General features: G+C 47.1%; 3 protein-coding genes across 4 annotated transcripts in view; 1 reads left to right on the forward strand and 2 right to left on the reverse strand.

Moving 5' to 3' along the window:
• LOC135920722 (adhesion G protein-coupled receptor E1-like) overlaps nt 1-20,087 on the forward strand; it is a 506,714-nt gene that overhangs the window by 277,859 nt on the left and 208,768 nt on the right. The gene's annotated exons all lie outside the window — the stretch shown is intronic.
• LOC135920744 (uncharacterized) lies at nt 670-8,439 on the reverse strand. 2 transcript variants are annotated; one of them, XM_065454984.2, is made up of 4 exons: nt 8,304-8,439; nt 7,101-7,426; nt 4,420-5,226; nt 670-863 (listed from the first exon to the last, which is right to left on the reverse strand). In XM_065454984.2, exons 1-3 carry the CDS (start codon nt 8,304-8,306, stop codon nt 4,575-4,577), a joined length of 981 nt encoding a protein of 326 aa, XP_065311056.1. In that variant the 5' UTR covers nt 8,307-8,439; the 3' UTR covers nt 670-863; nt 4,420-4,574. The 2 variants fall into 2 exon arrangements, with proteins under 2 accessions (XP_065311056.1, XP_070376881.1); XM_070520780.1 differs by having other exon boundaries at nt 7,101-7,479; nt 8,304-8,411.
• LOC135920759 (uncharacterized) lies at nt 13,973-18,460 on the reverse strand. Its single transcript, XM_065455004.1, has 3 exons — nt 18,374-18,460; nt 17,199-17,521; nt 13,973-14,781 (listed from the first exon to the last, which is right to left on the reverse strand). Exons 2-3 carry the CDS (start codon nt 17,483-17,485, stop codon nt 14,118-14,120), a joined length of 951 nt encoding a protein of 316 aa, XP_065311076.1. The 5' UTR covers nt 17,486-17,521; nt 18,374-18,460; the 3' UTR covers nt 13,973-14,117.

Here is a 20,087-nt window from a genome sequence, read left to right on the forward strand (position 1 = left end):
AAATGTTTGCTTCCGCCAGCGGTATCCTTCTCACACATTTCAAGTCCAGTAAGCTTGAAATCATTATGCTATGTCCAAGTTTGTCTAATGTATGAGCCGATGGCGTTGCTCAACAATGTGATCACTGTGCTTAGTAAACCAGCATGATACATATAAGTTTTGCGCTTCTGCGTTTCATTCTTTTTTTCCTTGTAAAGCTGTTACATGCAATGGAAATTGCATAAAAAACCACCGGCTATTTGTGACAGCACAATTTTCCGGGAGACAGGGGAATGCGTCTTAAAGGACGAGAAGAACAAGACCTAAAAAAAAGGGTTGTCTTCCTTTCATTTCGCGAGAGTTAAAAGAGGAAACAAGCGTGGGCTCACGCTGCAATAAAACCTCGCATGACCAACCGCATGGTTGGACCATAGGCTATACAGAACAAACAGATCTGTAACCCAGCATCTACCACTGCTTCAGACGCTCGCGCAGTCCCCAGACGGTAGGTCGACCACTCGACTCTGTGCTATGCTGTTTTCACTAAACACGACTATATTAAATTCCTAGGCAGAAGCCTCGTCCAACAAACAAGGTAATCGCGCAATGCACCTACAGATAACAATTTGAATGCTTGTCAAAATAAACAGCACGACATATTCCGAAGTGATATTGCGCGTAAGCTGTTAGTGTTAGTAATGACCTTTATTGCCGATGTACCACTACTTTTTATTCCTGAGGGCTAGTTGTTTTTGTCGTTGGCGATGGTTTCTGAAGCTCTGTCTGTCGTGGCCATCTCGTTCGAGGTATATGCGTCTGAGCGACGCTTGTGCGCCATTTGCTTCCCCTTTTGAACGAAGGTACACAAGACGCTGTGTCATCCCCTGAAAAATTCAACGTGAGAGAATTTTTGAAGGAAGGTGATGTGTTCGAGTACCGAGCGAGTTTTGAAATGCAAAAAGAAAAGAAAAAGAAATGAAGTACTAAGGAAACCACAAATTTTGTGCCTACAGGAGATTTTTCTCATGCGAAGAAACAAGACTTTGTGTCGCGGAGAAATAATATTTGCGAGTGTCACGTGTGCTGTAGAATGCGTGGCATTGGCTGAAAGTTCAATTACGGTGGGCGTTTGTAACAAATCGGGATGGGTCAAGAAGGAACGCGGACGTCTCCGTGAAATGTCGGAGGAGCTACTTAGCGCGTGCTGTATCGTTCTCAGATTCTAATACAGCTCGGAGATAGAACTGCTTCTCGAAATGATTTTGTTACCGACTGATATGTTACGAAAGAGAAAAACTTACTTCTTTTGTTCGAGTACCGCGCTCACTATTGGATGTACCCGATTATTCCAACATTTGCTGCCCTAGTGCAGGATAGCAAACCGGAGGTTTTAATTCTGAGTAACCTCCCTGCCTTTCTCTCATTTGCATCTCTCTTTCTATCTCTCTCTCCAACATTTCCTATACTTGTATAACTGCGATTGGTAAGTGCAGAGTTCGTAACATTTATCAATAAACAACGTAGTTAGTGCTACAAAAGGGTGTCAGATAATTATACCGAACGCAATTTTCGCAATTGTACAGTAAGTCGCTAGCATAAAGTGCATATATCGAACCAATTCTGGCATATTCCAGCGTGGGTTTGATAAATGTGTCCTAGGTTAGAACGTTTGCATCTGGAGGCATTAACTGCATTTGGAATGGGTAGCTAAAGTCCAAAAGAAACAGCGACTGCCTCTTCTGTCTGAAGTGCTACTAACTCTACACTTAGCGGCAGAAGTTACGGGAAACAGTGACTGCTGGAATAACTAGGTAGTAACCACAACGAGTCACTTTTATTTTATTTTCTTAAGAGTGCATGCTTGAGGTGTTCTCGTCTTCGCCAACGACGGCACAGCAGCCTAGACGAGCGCTGACATCACAAATATGATTCAAACACTTACATAGAGTGCAGCATTTTACATCCGAAATTAATTCGTGATGAGCATTTTGCTTAATGGCATACGAGTTAATTCGAGAAAAGATAAACTGAACACAAAGTGCACTAAAATACACAAGTGGTCACTCCATCAGATATGTATAAGGTCTATACCTTGGTTACTAGCAATAGTTTCGCAGCTAGGAATGACTGAACAACAAATGATTTAAAAAGAGCGGCAACCGAGGGGCCCGCTTGTTGGTAATCGCAACCATATGTACACGTTTATATTGAGCGAGGTGCTTCCTAATAGAATTGTCCAGCTGGGTCGTGTTTTCACAACCTGCAAATGGTCGCTAAGCCTCAACGTCGCTTTCACAAACACCAATGGAAGCTTCGTTTCAACGGATTCCAACACCGTGTGGGATCGGAAGATTTTTTGTCCACTTTTATTTCCCAATAATCCATCGCTTCTACAGGTAAATCATTACTACATCTAGCCTCTCTTTCGCTTCATCATTTCAAGGCTTCATATGGTTGGTAATATGTAATGGTCTATGATTCATCCGACCTATACACATAAAAAAATTACTATACGTTCGTCATAGCACGGGCATGTAATTGGCCGGGCCTTATTTCCTGTGCGTTCAGTTACAAAACCACGAAAGCAAAATTTTTTTGACCTAACTGAATCCTTCCAATAGCACATTTGCAGAAGCCCGTGTGAGGAACAAACAGAGCAGATATATGAAACCCGATTGACGATAACAGCTCGTCGGCCCCCATGAAAGTTTGCTAAAATATAAAAAAGTAATCTTGCAGCCACTAATATGCCGCTGTTTTACGATACAAATTGTGGACATAAGAGTTCCGTATATCGAATGTCGAGTTGGGTAAAACAAGTGAAATTGGCATAAACGTCGGCTAAATATATGGTTTGTCTGCTCTATATGGAGCACGATTCGCTATGCTGACGATATTTACAATAATCGGCTGACTTCGACTGTATTATTCAATCCGTAATGCCACCAGATACGCGATTTTCCTAGCACTTGACCCTAGCGGACACCTAAATCTCAAATTAACAATAGTATAAAGTTGCCCGGCGAGGTTTAATTTTAATATGCATACAAAGATATGCCGTGGAGGCTCAGTGACTGCAGTGTTTAGCTGCTAAAAGCGGGACCATGGGGCCTCACTTGTGGCAAAGGTGGCGACATTTTTATGACAGCCTAAAGTGAAACCACCCGTGTTCTACGCTTTGGGTCCGGAGGTAAAAATATCAGGGGATTGAAATTAAGATCTCGGCGTTACGACGTCGCTTATAGCCTTGCCTGTTGCTTTGAGACTCTAGAACTTCATAACAGAACTTGGCAGCGTAATCAATGCAGCAGCGTAAGATCAATCGTAAGGTGACTGATTCGACAAATAAGTAGGGGATAATGAAGTCCTGAAGGATGCATAGCAGCGATGCACAACTATCAATAGTGGAATCATGTTATAATTATCAATACTGCAAAAACACCATGCATAGTACCATCTAAAGGACACAATCACAAGAGCTATCGAACGCACTATCGATAGCGCCGTCGATAGTGCACTATTGATAAGGCAAAATGAAGCAACGTGGCAGTGCACCATAAACGTGATGACGTTTATGACGTTCCTGTGTTTCCCAATTGCGTCAACTGATAGTTACTTTCGGTGAGTTCACGTGAAGCTTTTGCAAATACCGCTAGCCAAAAATTGCAGCTTTACAGATACCGCTGTGAGTAGCGATCTATCGTAATACTATTCATAGTACTATTGACAGTACGAATAACGATAAAGTTATTGTTGCGCTATCGGCAGTTTACTTAACGCAATACTATGGCGAATGTTGTCGATAATAGTACAATCAGTTTCCTTTATTATACAATTAATCATTTAAAGATTATTGATGCTATTTGTAGCCAATTTACTCAGTTCTTCTTCATTAACTAATCTTTCATGAACATATTTTCAATTAGAACCATCAGAATTTATTTACAGCATAAATATTAACTTCCACGTGATGTAGAATTCCGGCAAAGATTGAGTGGCAAAATTGAATGAGGTACGATGGTTACCACTGTAACATTTATGTTCCCTGACGTGTTCAGTGCAGTTGAATACCAGAGCCGAGAAACTGCGTATACACGTACCTTTTTACGTTTGCTCGCACTTATCTAGCAAGAAACCCAGCGCTGGCATCACATACCGCACTGCTTTCAAAACACGTATCTGACTTGTGTGTGAAATCTCCATTGAGTAATTTTTCAGAACCGGAAGTTGCACAAGGCTCGACTGCATGATCTCTTCCTTCGTTCTTGAATGTTCACTGCGGTGTACTTAGCGTGTATATCTCTTTAGGTTATGGTAACGTGCGTTCTGAGAAAACCTTAATTCCATTGCAAACTCTTTGTTTCTGATAAGACGAGCCCAGTAGCTCAATGCTACCAAGAAAAAGAATGCATGTCAACATAAGCATACACTTTCACTTACTGATGAATAAAAGCGAGGTTTATTCTTATCGGCAGAGACGACAGTCCACGTTGACAAGCCAATTGGTTGCATCCATGGCCAAAAACTTTCGCGAGCAAGGGCGCGGGACGATGGAAAGCGGCGCTACGGTAACCACAATTCTACGGCAGGTTGTTTTAGTTTCCCAAGAGCCCCATAAGTTCTTTTGTCTTTGCTATGGCCTTTCGGTCCAGTCGATTCAGGCTTCTGCCGCTCCTTGCGTAAGTCGTGTCCTCCTTATCTTCACCCAGTGAAGACGACGAAGAGTCGTCTGCGCCTCTCGCCACCGCAGACGATCTCTTCTGGACAGCCGACTCAGGAGGGCGTCGACGTCCCCCATCCAGTTCTGAAGCGCCATCTGATGGAGGCCACGGAAGAGCCTGCGCACGCACTCCCGCGAAAGTTCCGTCGTCTAGCCATATGACCTCAGCAGAAGCTGGCGAACTCGGGGCAACATGTCCGATTGGCGACGTTGAGGATCCGCCACTTTCAGTGCTTCCTGTGGAAGGGGAACTGACAACTACCACGGCTGGCTCGTCTGCGCGCACGTTCTTCCTGTCATCGGTCCGAGGGCCTTGGCCCTGGCCGTGGACGCTGTGGGGTGCATGTATGGCGGGATCAAATGTTTTTTTCCCATCGACAATGGAGTAACTGCCGTAGTCCTCCAAGTGTCGACCACCTTCTTCATCTTGGACATCGGCGTCACGCAGTGTGAACACCAGGGCGATGGAAGTGGCCACCATCAGCGCCACGACTACGACCGACACCTGGACGAACCACATGGCGTACCTGCGAGACGTAAGGAAGCGCCCAACACTCGCCATTGTGACTGAGTATCTATGATTATCCGCTTAGCACATGAAACTGGGTACGAGGCACCGTTTGGGTAGTCTTACTTCTAGAGGGCAGATAGAAAGAACGTTCGTTTAAATATGGGCACGCACACGTGAAAGAACGCGAGCTGGCCAAAAGAATCGAAACCTTGCACTTACCCGCCTCTGATGGCTTGCGTTTTTTCTAGGGACGCTGAGATCAATTGATTGATCAACACCTTACGCCAACGCCAGCAAGGCTTCGAGGGTAAATAAGAAATATTTACCTTGAGTCGTCTGAATATATGACGCATACAATCCCTTCTGGCAAGAACTCAGCACGGAGATGGCACTTCGTGCTAACACAGCAAGAGTGTTTTTTTCCAGGCATTTTGTAGCCCTAATCTTATTTCGATAGGAGCGAAGTGCAAACAGAATCGCATAGTTAGGCTCTGGGTCACGTTACATAAACACAAGTGGTACAAGTTAATCCCATTATCCCCCTACATACGGCGTACTTTATATATGAGATCGTGCATTGACACGCAAACCCCCAGAAATTACATAAAGGCGCGACGACAGTGGCACGAAGACAACAGAACTGATACATGGTGACGAGAGTGGCATACCAACGCTTTCTTCACTGGGCTACTCCCCGAAGGGCAGACACTTCTTCTCCTACCATCTTTAAAATCATGCAGAGCTGCAAAGCACTCTGGTAGTCGCTATAAGCGAAGCTGTGGTGAGACTAAACGACGTAGCATCTTGACAAGAGACTCACAGAAGCTCGGCTACCAACGCGCCACGCGACCCTCATACTAGGCGGCCGGGAAGTGCCACATAGCGCCATCACTTCCTACAGCATGTTATTCTTAACACACCGCAGACCTCTCATGCGATGGCACGTATATGCCCACCCATGGGTAGCCCTCATTCTATTTCCGCGTCCAGATGCAACAAACACAGTCGAAGCGAGTCTTCTGAATCCGAAGGAACATGATTTTTCCGCTCCCACCGCGTATTCGAAGTGAATGTCTTCATCTCAAGGAACAGAGTCAGGCAGAACATGGTGCAGGAACTCGAAGGGAATTGAATCCTCGTGCAATGCGCGCCTTCAGAACAACGTTCGACCACCTACAACAGTGTGACCTACTAAAGCTGACGTGGTTGTTGTTGAGCTTATTTAAGTGTCAGGGGCTCCGATGCCTACTGCATGCATTATTTTTGTTTAGGGAATCAGATTCCGCTGAAATGTGTGAGTTCATCTAAACGGAAGCTTCTCTGAATGAACCAAGAAACATCCCTCGAACGTACTGTGCAAAAGCACCAAGTAATACTGTAATAGTGTTCATCTGAAATGCGTGGAAGAGAAGCCATGGTATGATACGATGTGAAATGTCGTCACGATAGAACGACAAGGCGCACAGAAGCCAAGCAGCGTGGCTATCTTTCTGAGCTTGTTGAACTGCGCAGCTCGGCCATTTACGATGGGCTGCTTGGCGTTGTGCTATTATGTGCGGTGCGATTCTTCACTTTTCCCTACATTCGTGTTCCGGGTGGCTCGACAGTGTGGCACCGCAGCTTGTTACTCAATGTTGTGCATTACGTGCGCGCACTCTGCAATCCTGGTCTCTAAAACCGAATAGCTTTCTTTTTTTTTCTGATTACCATGCCCGTTATCCTGGACACGGTCTCAAGAACGGAGCAAGTCCGGAGCGCAGCTCTCCTCCTAATGTGTCCCCCAGCCCTCCTCCCAATGCGTTTCGAGCTATCGATATAAAGCTATTGATATCTATTGATATCTATCAAAGTCGAGCTAATAATGAAGGAACGAAATCAACACGTTCTCACCACTGCTGTCGCCTTCCTTTTGGCGCCGGGCTGTTTATGCTCAGGACCGAGTGCCGAAGGCCCTCCGGCACCTCCCTTGCAGACGACGGGGACCATGAATGCCGACCGCGTTGCTGTCGGTGCTGTTCGAGCTTCGGTTCCTTCAGTTTGTGCTTCTTTGGTGCTCCGGGAAACATTGGATCGGTCGAACAGCTCGTCTCTAGTGTGTCTTGCTCGATCCAGCTAGAGCCACAAGCCGAGCTGTCGATGAGCGTAATCATCTCGGGCTCCACTTCGCCGTCCTGGCGATTCAAGTCCGCGGCCATTTGGCTGGTCTTCTTCTTCAGCTGCGGGGTACAAAATCTTGAAAATGGAACCATGTATAGAAGTTATCTGAAACCTGTCGGGAAGTGGCGGTAATACTGTTTGGTCGACGAGACTTTCAGACCATTCTGTGGCATGAATTGCGGTGTGAGCGTTAAGCTCGAAATAAAGGCAGTACTAAAGTCAAATCGTTGCGAAAGTAAGTTCTACGCAAAAATGTAGCGACCAATTTGTGCTTTAAATATAGCTGCCGCAACTAAACCACCAGGTATCGTTGCAGAAACGTGAGCTTTCGCCCCTTCTTAACGTTAACCTGTCACGTGATAAAGACCGCGGATGTGCGCAGTCCATTCCTCTCGCATATTACTCTTAATTTCACTCGTCTTGACTTAGTCCTCGGTTGTCTTGAAATCAAATCCAGAATAACTGTGCGGACCGAGCCTACAGCGACTACCTTTGTCGATGTTAGGTCCGCGTGATTTAAACATTAGCGCAAAGTAAAAAAAAAATGTGGTCTGCATACAGCCTGTCACCAACTCCACGCAGAATCGCGAGCACCAGCGCTTGTCCCAGCCAATTAGAAACGAGAGCATGCCGTGTGTTCCACCTCGCCGATAGCGCTGCTCACCGATAGAGCGCATGCTGATTTTACTACAATGTTTGCATTATTAATCGGGTGAACCAGAGGCGGATAAGGGAGGATCCCTCATGGTTTTCTTGTTTCTTTGGCTGACGCGACCAGTAGCTTTCTCTGCCCTGTCGACAGTTACTCGGGCTGTACGCCATGCAAGCCACCGCAAGGACCTCTTCATTCCTATTTCCCGATCAAGACCCTTTTAGGTTACGTGCCACGTCATTGCCACGAGATATCGCGCAAGCTCCACTGCGAGTGTCTCTTACCATTTTGCAGCTTGCTCTAAGCGAGGCTTCGCTGGAGGACCACCGGTTGCACCAGCGCAATTTAATTCCACCTCTTCTTTTGCCTTTTGTCTGTGGTGCTTGCGCCACCTCGTGCCAGGTTGACTACGGGCGTGGCTCGTACAACGGAGAAAGACGACAACTGTCGCAATTGGCAGAGACGGTGGATATGTGTTATGATGATGATGATTATGATGATGGCCTCACGTTATGGCTCATACCCACACTGGGCGATTCGCCAAGAATTGCGTGCTGAAACGTTCACCTATCCTTTTTGAAGTGCCATGTTTAAATGCACTTCACCTTCAACGAGTTGAAAGCTGCGTCGGTGTCGCGACCTTCTGATTTTTGACTGGTAAGATGTGCAGGCCCCACCTGTATTGTCCTCGTCATTAAACGGTCATTGGCACAAAAGACGATACGAACATTTTTAGTCACAATGACTGCTAGATGATATCAGGATGATAACATATGGAAAGTACTGAACATTACATACACGGCACGTTTAAAGAAATGACCGAATCCGCATGGCTACACCAATATCTATCCACGTAGAGCCATAGAAGTGCTCACTGTTCAGGAGTTCCAAGCTTTAAAACAAATCTTGTGAACTTATGATGATGTTACCTCTGATGTATAATAAAATAAACCAGAGGCATGTCTAATGTATCAGTTCTTATGCCGCTTTCGTTTAATATTTCGTGATATTTCGCACTTCATCACACAGTTCAACAACATCTTCAGGACAACGGCACTATGTTTTGTTGTACATCGCGGAACATCAATACCCTCTGCTTGACTTTACTCTTTTATTTGCGTGATGTCGAGTGTTGTCTTGATGAAATTCCTTTCTTATCACTAGTAGATGTTCCCTGCTTGTTATTGCATTGTCGAATGCGGTTTTGCTTCCTCTTCATTATCAGCATATGGCGATTCCGCAACTCACATCAGTAATATGCATAGGGATTACTTACATCGATAATTTAAACTCATAGCAGAACGTCAAGGGAAACGTTGGCAGAAAAGAATGCTCAGTGCCCTTCATTTCTGTGAAGAAGGATGACTAGCGAAGCTGTGCATGTGGGCCCCATTTAATCGCGAACTGCACCTTCCCCGCCGGTCGGCCCTGCATTGCAATATCTTCATTTTTTTTCTGCAGGCGGACACGGTAGTGGGGAAAGTAGCCCTTACCAGCTTCGCTGCAAAAGAGAAAAAGAGCGCGCCGGATACGCTGTTGCGTTGCTTGAGCAATAAACGCAAAGGTATGAGCTGGCACCGACCTACACTATTATTTAACCGCCTTGGGGGGGAGGAGTTGAGGTTGGGTTGCTAAGTCCGATGTTTACACACACAAACACACCTTGCGCATGGTCACTGGTTATCGAAACCAACAACCGGACTAACTTCGGTCACTGAGTATATGGCAGTGTATGCATTCGTGTCGCTCTTCAACCAACCTCTATCACGCCCGTATGCGTCACTGCCGATGCGACCTCTATCACGCCTGTATGCCAGTAGGCGGGTACCGCTGTACAATGAACTTTTGTGACGGCAACTGGTGCAACTATGCATGTGCGAATTACGGAAAGAAAAGTATGTGCCAATGACAGTGACGGAAAGAAAGATCCGTTAAGTTTCTCCGTTGCTGAGCGGGATCGAGCCCACGTCACAGTGATTCAGGGTCAGCGACCCGACGCCTTAACAGGGTGCGCCACAAATGCACTTGATATGTGCTACTTTTTCAATGAACGCCTTCTTACACCAGAGCTTCATCGACGTGCTCCGTGAATGCACTGCGCATGTGGCACTCTTCAGTGCACCCGTCGCCAACTTGGGTGACGATGTGCGTGACCCCGAAAGCGCATGAAGTACCTTAAGAATGCGAAGACATCAAACTGAGCTCGCCACTGTATTCGTTCTACGCGGGCAGAGACATCCGGCCTAGGAATCCGAGGGCCCTGGCTATTCGCCGTGCCCTGTACACTTTGTGCATCGGTTGACATACCTTTCTTTTCAGTTGACCAAGAGGCTCGGTTGGCCACCGGCCGTGGTTGCTTAGTGGCTACGGTGTTGGGCTGCCAAGCACGAGGTCGCGGGATCGATTCCCGCCCATGGAGCCCGCATTTCGTTGGGGGTCGAAATGCGAAAACAACCGCGTAGTTAGATTTAGGGGCACGTTAAAGGAACTCTCGTGGTCCAAGTTATTCCGGAGTACCCCACTGCGGCATGCTTCATATTCAAATTGTAGGTTTGGCATGTAAAACCTTGCAATTTAGTTTATGCTAGGTGGGCCGATCGGGCGGAAACGCAGGCTCTGGCGCAAAACGGATAATGCTAATCTCTATTGCCGCTAGGTATGCCCGTACAATTATTTTACTCACTTTTGGACTAATTCTCGATTTACGCCTTGTTGATACCTACATTCTGATACTTTTTGTGACTCGCTACGACGCTTTCTAGGGGCGAAGAGGTCGTTAATTTTTCTGGAAATGGTTAGCAGATACCCAGATCCCTGATACGACAAATCCTCGTGAAGTCAGCAAAGAAGACCTAGTCCTAAAATACAATTGGGCAGAAGCTCTGCGAATGCGCTGAAGTTTCCTTCTGAAATACGACTGTTTGATTGCTGAGGTTTCATGTACGAAGGCAGAAATTGAGGCTATGTGAGATGCCATAAATGTAGCGTTCCGGATTAGTGCAGCCACCTGGCAATGAGGGTGTGCTGCTAGTCACTGCTTCGGTTTCAGCTCGCGGTGGCGTTATTCTGGTGAGGGCAGGTTAAAAATGTTCCGCTGCCGTTCGTTGTGTACGCGTTAAACAAAGCCAGACGATCGAAATAAAATCAAAGCTCCCCGCTACCTAGTCTCTAATAGACCATGAGCTGGCATAAGACGCTGAAGTGTAATATCCCATTGGTTACACCGCAGCGTCACGTTAAATGTATGGTTTGGTATTCCAGTGGTGAGAAGGTAACGTGGACCTAGAAGGTATAACGCAAGTTATGAAGCAAAGAGAGATGTCTGTCTGAAACATTGCGTTATAAAGGAAATTAGGAAGAATTTGCACTCGAAGAAATTCAGTCCAACCGCATATTGAATTCTGCAATCGAACGAAGTACATTCGCTATCGGCGGATCCTTTACAATGCTTGCCGGTTCAGTGTATTTGAAATTCAGTAGCTGACAAAAAGAAAAAAGAAAGGCTGCTACTTTAGACTGCAAGCAAGCACACGTTTTAACATTTTTTTCTTCGTTTCGTAAAAGAACATGTGGTAGAAAAAGAACATTACGTAGAAAATTAGGTATCCCATCAAATGCTGATGTCAGAACACACCTTGATAGTGTAGGTTTGATGATACTGCGTATCGCGTATCCTGTTTTTTTTTACGGAACAAAGTTTACGGACCACAGGATTTGAGGAAAAGCTGAATACCTCCACCAGTCTTACAACCCAACCTAGTATTCGCTTTGCCACCCAACCTGGTATTCGCAGCCTACACTAGCGCATGACAGCAACATTGTGATGTGCGGTTGTAATGGCTGCTGCTACAGGCTGCTCGGAAATTCAATATTTTCTGAGATACCATGGCCCGTAAAGTTTTTAGTTTACTGTAGGTTTGGCATAGTTGTTTACTTATTCCATTATCAGATCGCGGTCTCTATTCTGTGAAAACTTCAGCACAAACTGCAAACGCCAACATGTTTCTTCTGACTCGATATGAGCAACCGAGTGTTATTAGAGGAGCACTGGCGCAATTATTTTGTCTTGTTCTTTCGGTTGTAATAAGCAGCCAACCAGCCAGTTATTATGGCAGAAGTACTAGTTTGTTCTAGCACGCGACGGTTTAATATCTAGCGCTTTAGTTATGGAGGATTAGCCAAAGTTTCGATTTCAGAGAGCAACGAGAAGAGACAGAAGGTTCGTAAATAGTCACGTGGTAACGCGATCGCACAATAACGGTGACGCTAACGCTGGCATGCGAGATTTGTCGTTGCTAGATTTTCTCCAGCTATTTACACACGTGTGCCGCGTAGTGTCCTCGCCTCCCTCATCGTCATCGTTATTTCGTCGTCCAGCAGCGACAATTATGTGCAGACCAGAGCCATCGCAATACTAGATGTGGCCGGTCACGTTTAGGTGCGTAGGAATCTTCAAATTCACTTACCTCCCACTTGGCAACCCTGATGTAGCAACTGATTTGCTTTTAGCAGATGTCGATAGGAGGCGACACAGGTACATGCTAGCACCTACTGGACACCAGCTGGCCTCCCCGTAGATGAAGGCAAATGGCACTTTTTTCTTAAAACAGGCAAGTAAGAGTGCCGTGTATTATATAAACCACAAAGACAATAAATTGAGATCTTTCTGTATATTTTCAATAAGTCAAAGCAGGAGCAAGCATAACCTCCTTTATACCTACTCTCGAAATTCGGCTGCTCATCAGCAGTGTCCGCGCTTGAAGTCCAGTGGCTGGCCCGAACTCCGTCCACTTCTGCCGCGGCGGGCGATCGAAGGGAAACCCTTCCGTGCCACTACGCATTCTATCTAGACTATCCCCAATGGAGACAACAGTTCTCTGCTGACTATTGCTAGGAGTGTCTTTCACGAATGCATTTGCTTGCCGCATCGGTATGCCTGACAGTGCTGCCTGTAATAGTTGCGGCAGCCTGGAAACAATCGAACATATCCTCTGTCATCGTCCCTGAGGACATTTCCGAGAGACAACCGCTCGTGACGGTGTTGGCACACCTCGTTGACCGGCCACTTTCTGAGCAGATAATCTTGGATGCCGGCAAACGTCACCTTCACACCACAAGGCGGTGAAGGCGATACCGAAGTTTTCCCGGTGAAGCGACCTGTTTCAATGACCGTGACACTTCTACGTTCCTGCGAGTGTGTGTGTGTGTGTGTGTGTGTGTGTGTGTGTGTGTGTGTGTGTGTGTGTGTGTGTGATTTCTTTGTGTCCTTTTGCCTCCCTTTCCATATGTGTGTACTTTTTTTTCTTTTTTTGACATCTTTCTGTCTCCCCTTAAACCTTCTCCAGTGCAAGGTAGCAAACTCGATGTGTACCGGTTGGCGTCCTTGCCTTTCCCATCAATTTATCTCCCTATGAATGACGATACCCTGCTCCGAATGCGTTAGGCAGAACTAAACGATGCCGTATGCACTCGACATTGTACCTTACTCGTTTTTCGTGCGTAGACAGTCAACGCATATAAGTGTGGGAAATGTCAACGTGCGCGACAAAAACTGTAGCAATGAAATGGAGGGCATCCCGCTATGACTAACAACCAAGGAGGAATGGGAGTGCGGCAATGTAGGGCTAGGTTGTGAGATGGGCAAGAGCACACATAAGGAGCTGGGTAACCAACACAAACATATGACGTAGCGCTACTGTTATGCCTTGGGAAGTTTACAAATCCAAGTTGTTGACAATAATGTCGTGAGGCGCTGCGCTTGGCAGTTCTCGAGTGCGCACCTATTCTAAACGTTATCTTAAGTTTGTTTCGAGCGACATTCGCTCTTCATATTCTGTAGATGATGTGTGTGTATCGAAAGCAATCGATCTCGCAAGTTATCTGGAATCGAAATGTTGTTACTACCCTTTTAAAAACAAAGAAAAATGTGGAGGCGAAAGCACCAGCGTTAACCGCGTGGAGTATAAGTACTCTTATTAAAAAACATAAGTTTACAGAGAAAAGATGTTGTACCCGTAGCGAAAACATTTCGCGAGGAAGTGGGTAGCGACAATTGAGAGCGAGACCCATGTTTGGCTGCAGCCTAGCGTCGTGTTGTCTCAGTTGTTCAAAAGTCCCATGAGGCCTTGTTTTCTTAAGACAGCCTTTCGGTTCAATCGCTTCACGTTTCTGCCGTTCTTCGCGAAGTTCCCCTTGTTTGCGTATTTACCGAGAACAGTCGACGAAGAGTTCTCTCTGCTCTTCGCCACTCCAGATGTTCTGTTGTCGTCGGGTGACACGGAATGGCGTCGGCGTCCTCCGTCCATTTCAGAAGGTCGACCCTGTGGCTCCGGAGGAAATCCCTCCGGCCGTACTTGCCCTAACGTTTCATCCTCTAGCCATACAACTCCGGCCCCAACTGGTGAACTGGGAGCAGCGCGCCCGCTTTCGAACGTCGAGGTTCCACGCGTTCCAGTGCCTCTGGCGGAAGGCGAAGAACGGGAAGCCAGCTTGACTCGTTTCTTTGGGTTGGCGGCGGCATTGGTTTTGCGAGTGGCCCGACGGCCTCGGTCCTTGACGTCGGCGTTGCGGCGCTGAATCGCGCCGGGTCCGAAGGTGAGTTCGTCGCCACCAACTGCGTCACTTCCGCTGTCGCCGTCCCAGGGTCGACTGCTAATCTGATTGTGCACCTCGGCGTCACGCAGCGCGTACACCAGGGCGATGGTAGCTGCAACCGCCAGCGCCACAACCACGACCGACAACTGGACGAACAACATGGAGGACCTGCGACGTAAGCGAGCAGAGGGAAGACCGCTCGCAATGGCTCGGTGTCTGTCCCGCTCCCCCATTCAGCACACATGGCCGCGAGTTCAACGCGCGACTGTGGCGCCTTATTCAGGCGGGTGCATTAGCGCTGGTGCAATTATAGTTATATATACACATTAAATTACTATGTAAATACATATATTGAAACGCACGGAACCTTATTGAACATGCTATACTGTACGCAAAGCAATTTTCTTTCGTTTCAAAGTGGTTGCATAAGAGCTCCCGAGGCAACGCTTCCTATCAAGGGACACAGTTGCATGTGCAGTATATCACAGACGCTTGAAACGTGGTGGGGCCTTTTGCGACGTCTTCCCTCCCTTGTCGTTCCAGTACAGCGGGGTAACTCATCTATACGGTTTCTTTTCTGCAAGATCATGCCGTTGTGCAGGCGAATTGCCCAGTAGGGAGGGAGGCGTTTCTAACTGGCGTTACGGAAGTCAAGCGGTAACGAAAACCTGCCCGATGTTTTTTCTGTCTTAAGTCATTCTTGAAAGACTCTAGAGTTACCGCCAGTCTTAATATGAGCCAGCATGATACGTACGTCGCAGCGCAATTTCAACATGCGTGAGTTGTGCGGCCGAAACATCAAAACGCATTTTCGCCAAGACGCATTAAACTTACATTCTCCGCAACCGTGAACCGCGCCACAACTAGAAAACACCCCGCAACCAGAAGCCTTCGACAGCGTCCACATGAGCAACATAACTGTGCTTAAGGTGCGTACAGGTTCGGTTTGACGGAGACTGCATATTGTAAATGAGGCCGCAGAATAAGGAGCTAAAGAAGAAACTAAACGTATATAGCTACTATCGCATTCTTGAAACACACTTATCGGCCATTCAGTTCTTGGTGCACATTCAGCGAATGTGCACCAAGCGCTATTCTCTAGAAGAATCCTGCTCTTTACCCTCTCCGCTAGCGTCTACTGCCTCAGCGCCACTGGATGGGCACCGTTACATTTAACTAGAATTTCTAAAGGTTTAAGTACACTCTAGCGGCGTTCTTTGGCAGTGATTCCTGTCTGTCGACGGCGCCACACCGCACCCCACTGACGGAATATGCGACGAAGTTAACCACGCCCCTACTTACGCCTGCGCACTACAATGTTGACGATGCGCGTGACTCCTGCACGAGCCCTCCAACTATTGCAGACCACGTGTAGGAGCGCTTGACAAACTACCAGGTAGCGGCAGCTCACGGTACACTCTCGCGCGCTGTTGGAATTTATCGAAATTCCGCAAGCCTCTGGAACAAGTGCCCACTGGAACTTCCAGAAGCGACATCGAAAATTAGCGCCAGGCTCATCCCGGCAGCAGCAGTGGCGCGTCTTTTAAACAACTCACGAATTATATACGCTGTCACTTTAAGCAGCGCACGGGTTTTAGGAGTTGTCTGCAAAAAAAAAAAGACTTCTCGGGCCAACTGGAATGACCCGGAACATGTGCGTGTGTAACGGCGAAGACAACGATTCTTGGTTGTAATCGTGACGGCCCGATGCTAGATGGTTGCAACCCTTGTAAGCTATATACCTGCTTCCTGTAGATGTCGCTTGCAATGGTTTCGTCTACTCTAGGTCGCTATTTGTCACTGCCTCCTTTCCAAGGGGACGTCAATAAACCATCATCATTATCGAGGTGCTCCTATGGTCCCGGACTTTTTGTCCCTGCCTGTACTCTATGTGTGAATAACCAACGCATTTCAAAAGTGCGTTGCGCCGTCAGACGTGTCACAATCATACATTTGTCATAGGACTTCCTACAAACATTACTCAATAGAATCCTTGCGCCACGATTGTTTAGCTACCACGTGAATGGCATGTGTATAGTTAATGATATTCATATGATATTGGCATCTTCTGTTCTCGAAACCTTATTTGCTACGCTTTCTCTTGAACTTTCAAGCACTCTTTTCTCTGTAAACGCGTGAAGGCAATGGATTACTGCGCGTGAGCATGAACACTGCATTTTGTAGCACTTATAACGCACTATTTCTTCAAAAACAATCAATGTACAATGCCGTTAAAGCCGTCGGCAGTTGGAAGAACCATACTTAGATACATCCGCGCATGACCTGTCGTTCTCGCGCTCGCTGAAGAACCATACGTTCAGCCCTCGTATAGACACAAGCAGTATACATTTCGTACTCCAACGAGCTGCACTAAAGCACCGCCTTTAGACTGATCAAAACACTACACTTCTCAAGAATCATCGCGCAGTGTCAATGAAGAGTAGTGATAACAATTTTCGAGGGGAGGTGCTTGTATTGAGTTTAGCATGTGAGCACTTGCATAAGGGCTCCTTACTTCTTTTTTTTTAAAGTCGAGGTGGCGCTTTGATCTAAGAAAGGTTCTAGAATACGGGGTGAAGACTCACCACTGCTGCCGGTTCGGCTTTGGCGAGGCTCCGCGTACGCTCGGGACCAACTGCTGACGGTCACCCGGCTCCGACGCTACCAACTGCGCTGACGAGTTGCGCCGACTTCGTCGCTGTCGCTGCTGGTCGAGCTGCGCTTCCTGTCGGCCGCGTCTCTTCGCTCCGACCACAACTGCGACAGTCGAAGCGGTCGTCTCCTCCGTGCCTTGCTCGCTCCAGGTTGAGTTGCAGGTGGAGTTGTCGGTGAGGGGCACCATCTCGGACTCTGCCTTGCGACCGTGACGCATGATGTCTGCGGCCAAGCAACTTGCCTTCTTCTTGAGCTGCGGGGAAAAAAAAATAGCGGAGAACGTTGCTTCTAAGTCGTCAATGTAGTGGGCTTTTTCTTACGAAGCTGATACTACTACGATTAATACGTAGCTGCAAATTCTCGAATAAAACAAAGAGACTAGGTTGCGGTAAATTGTACTGCTCCTCCCTGCTTTCTGCGAGCACGTGAGCTGTCATAAATGTGAACCTCTGCCCTTGCGTTAGCCCATGGTTCACATTTGGCAGACAATGCTACTCGTTTCCTAGAGTTCCCCTTAGGAAGCCTTAATGCTTTCACAGCGTTTACTAAATTTCTTGTGGGCCATTGACATTAGTAAGATAAGACTCGCTGGAGGAAGGGTTGTTTGTAGGACATTTTGTAAATGCCATATGTAATGTCAAAATTTCATTGGTTGCTGCCTTCCTATGTTGCGGGATGCTGTACTCTGTCTTACCAACTTCGCGTAGTGTAGCTTAGGCTTAGACTCCTGCCAGCCAATCGCTAACGAAACCGGGTGCGTGTTCCAGGGGAGAGGGGAGGCGGAGCCAACTCGCCTTTTGTGCTCTGCTAATGCTTCAGTGAGGAGTCTAGTCAGTCAGAGTTACGCGGACGGCTGTCAATCACAGACAGTGGAGGAAGTCTTCTGTGGTTTAATTTTTCTGGTTGGCTAGTGCGACATATACATAAATGTCACTGCAACACACAAAGATGGCTTAGATGGCGTATGCAGAGGGACAAGCCCCCTGCTGAACCTATCACCTGATTTCTCGATCAGGATAACTGAATACGGCAGCGTTTTGTTCGACCTCCGTATCACGCAATCGTCACCCGATATCGTTCGATCTCGATAACAAGCGTGTCTTACCAATGCGCAGGTTTTTCTCGGAGAGCCTTGACAGTAGGACGACTGGCACCCCGTGAGCCGTACTAATCCGCCACTTCTTTTCCTTTGTCTTGGCGCTATTGACACTTGCACTGCCTCGCGGAAGGGCCACTGTGGATGCGAATAATAAAATTGAGGAAAACTACGATTCCTTCGATAAGAAAAGCGCGTGTGTTTTTTTCCAAGATACTTATTTCAGTTCGCCTCAGTTGCCTCGGAAAAAATTATTTTTTTCAAAACCTGATTCGTTAGCGATCCCCCGCAGTGGGTTACGCCAATTCACTAGGGAACGCGATAGAATGAAAACATGTATTGATAATGAGGGGGGGGGGGAGACTTCCTCGTAGGGTGTAGCCTTACTTCAGGGCCCGAGCAATTGCAAAGTGTGTTTTTGTTCGCATTTTCAAATATCCAACCGATTCTTGGCCAGTCCCAATTTGTTGTTGTGAGCCCTATATCTCAGTCGGGGTGAGGGGGGGACAACTAGAACAGAGCTAAATACTGTAGTTTTATTGTGAACGTCTTACGAAAAAAAAAACAGTTGTCAGTTTCGTCTGCACTTGAAGCATTGATAGTGACAGTGAAGTTGCAGCATTCCTCTGAGACTGTCCCAGAAAACGTACTCGATGAAGAGTGTGCAAAATGAGTTGCAGGCGTCACCACTCAATGGTACATGACATGAGACCGAAGTTAAGCATCAGCGTTAGTCAGAGTCCCCCCCCCCTAAAAAAAGATTGCATAAATTTAGCGGTACATTTAGCATGGTCTGGTATTCTTTTAGTGCGATAAAAACTTGCCCTGAAGGCATAATTCTCTATGAGTATATGTGTATTATACGCGTGCCCTGAGGCCTGTGTCGTGTATAAATTGAAGAACTGCTTTGTGGATTCTCTTATCATGTATCCAGCGGTCATAGTTGGTTGTGACAATGTAGCGGAAGCCGGCTTGTAGCAGAAGACGCGAGCATTCCGATTGTAAACCTGGACATGTCCAGATTAGTTGGTATGCATCTGCCTCGATCGCTGGCACTGAGCATTACTGAAAGGTTATTGCCCTGCAGAAACGTTAAACATGTGTGAGCGCAGCGTTCCTGCCAGAAGTAGAAAGCCCATTCGCTTCTCTGGCTCCAGCCGAGCCGACCGAGTGAAGCCTGAATGCGCGTTCACCTGAGCTTCGACGTTTTTGCAACCAATCGCGCAGCGCGTCTCTGGCAAGCCTGTCACCTTCCACGGGCGGGTCGCGCGCGTGCGTCGATATCTTCACACCACGACAACGCCGACGACAACGGAGACGGTGCAGGCGCGCGTTCAGCGTCTAATTACTAGCACAGTAATACTGAGGCTATACAGGAAACGCAGTATCCCGCGGTCACGTGGTGTTCGGCTATGAAAACTGCCAGTGCATTACACGAATGGTTACGTGAACTCTCTTACTCAGCCAGGCAACGCAATGTTTCGGCAATGGGTAGACAATGCGAGCAGTTCTTTTTTGGGGGAGGGGGGGGACACGGTGGTACTAAACTCCTTGGGACTTTCCGCACGCGCTGCAGAGTTCAGTTTGATTGTATCGGGGCGTAGTTGCAAATCAAACGCCATTCCCCATATTATTTGTATATTCGCTTAATGTGGATTGCAGTCCAAGAGCTTTGGATGAGCAGTAATATTTTCTGCCCATACAACGAGTTTCGCTAGCATCG

The sequence above is a fragment of the Dermacentor albipictus genome, chromosome 6 (genome assembly GCF_038994185.2).
Source record: "Dermacentor albipictus isolate Rhodes 1998 colony chromosome 6, USDA_Dalb.pri_finalv2, whole genome shotgun sequence".
Lineage (NCBI taxonomy): Eukaryota > Metazoa > Arthropoda > Arachnida > Ixodida > Ixodidae > Dermacentor > Dermacentor albipictus.

Bases quoted from the DNA above. Each gene is read 5' to 3' on its own strand.
- LOC135920744 (XM_070520780.1), bottom strand. From the start codon at position 7,459: ATGGTTCCATTTTCAAGATTTTGTACCCCGCAGCTGAAGAAGAAGACC. The intron at 5,227-7,100 runs GTGAGAACGTGT...TACGTCTCGCAG, and splicing joins AAAGGAAGGCGACAGCAGTG to GTACGCCATGTGGTTCGTCC.
- LOC135920759 (XM_065455004.1), bottom strand. From the start codon at position 17,485: ATGCGTCACGGTCGCAAGGCAGAGTCCGAGATGGTGCCCCTCACCGAC. The intron at 14,782-17,198 runs GTGAGTCTTCAC...CTTACGTCGCAG, and splicing joins AAGCCGAACCGGCAGCAGTG to GTCCTCCATGTTGTTCGTCC.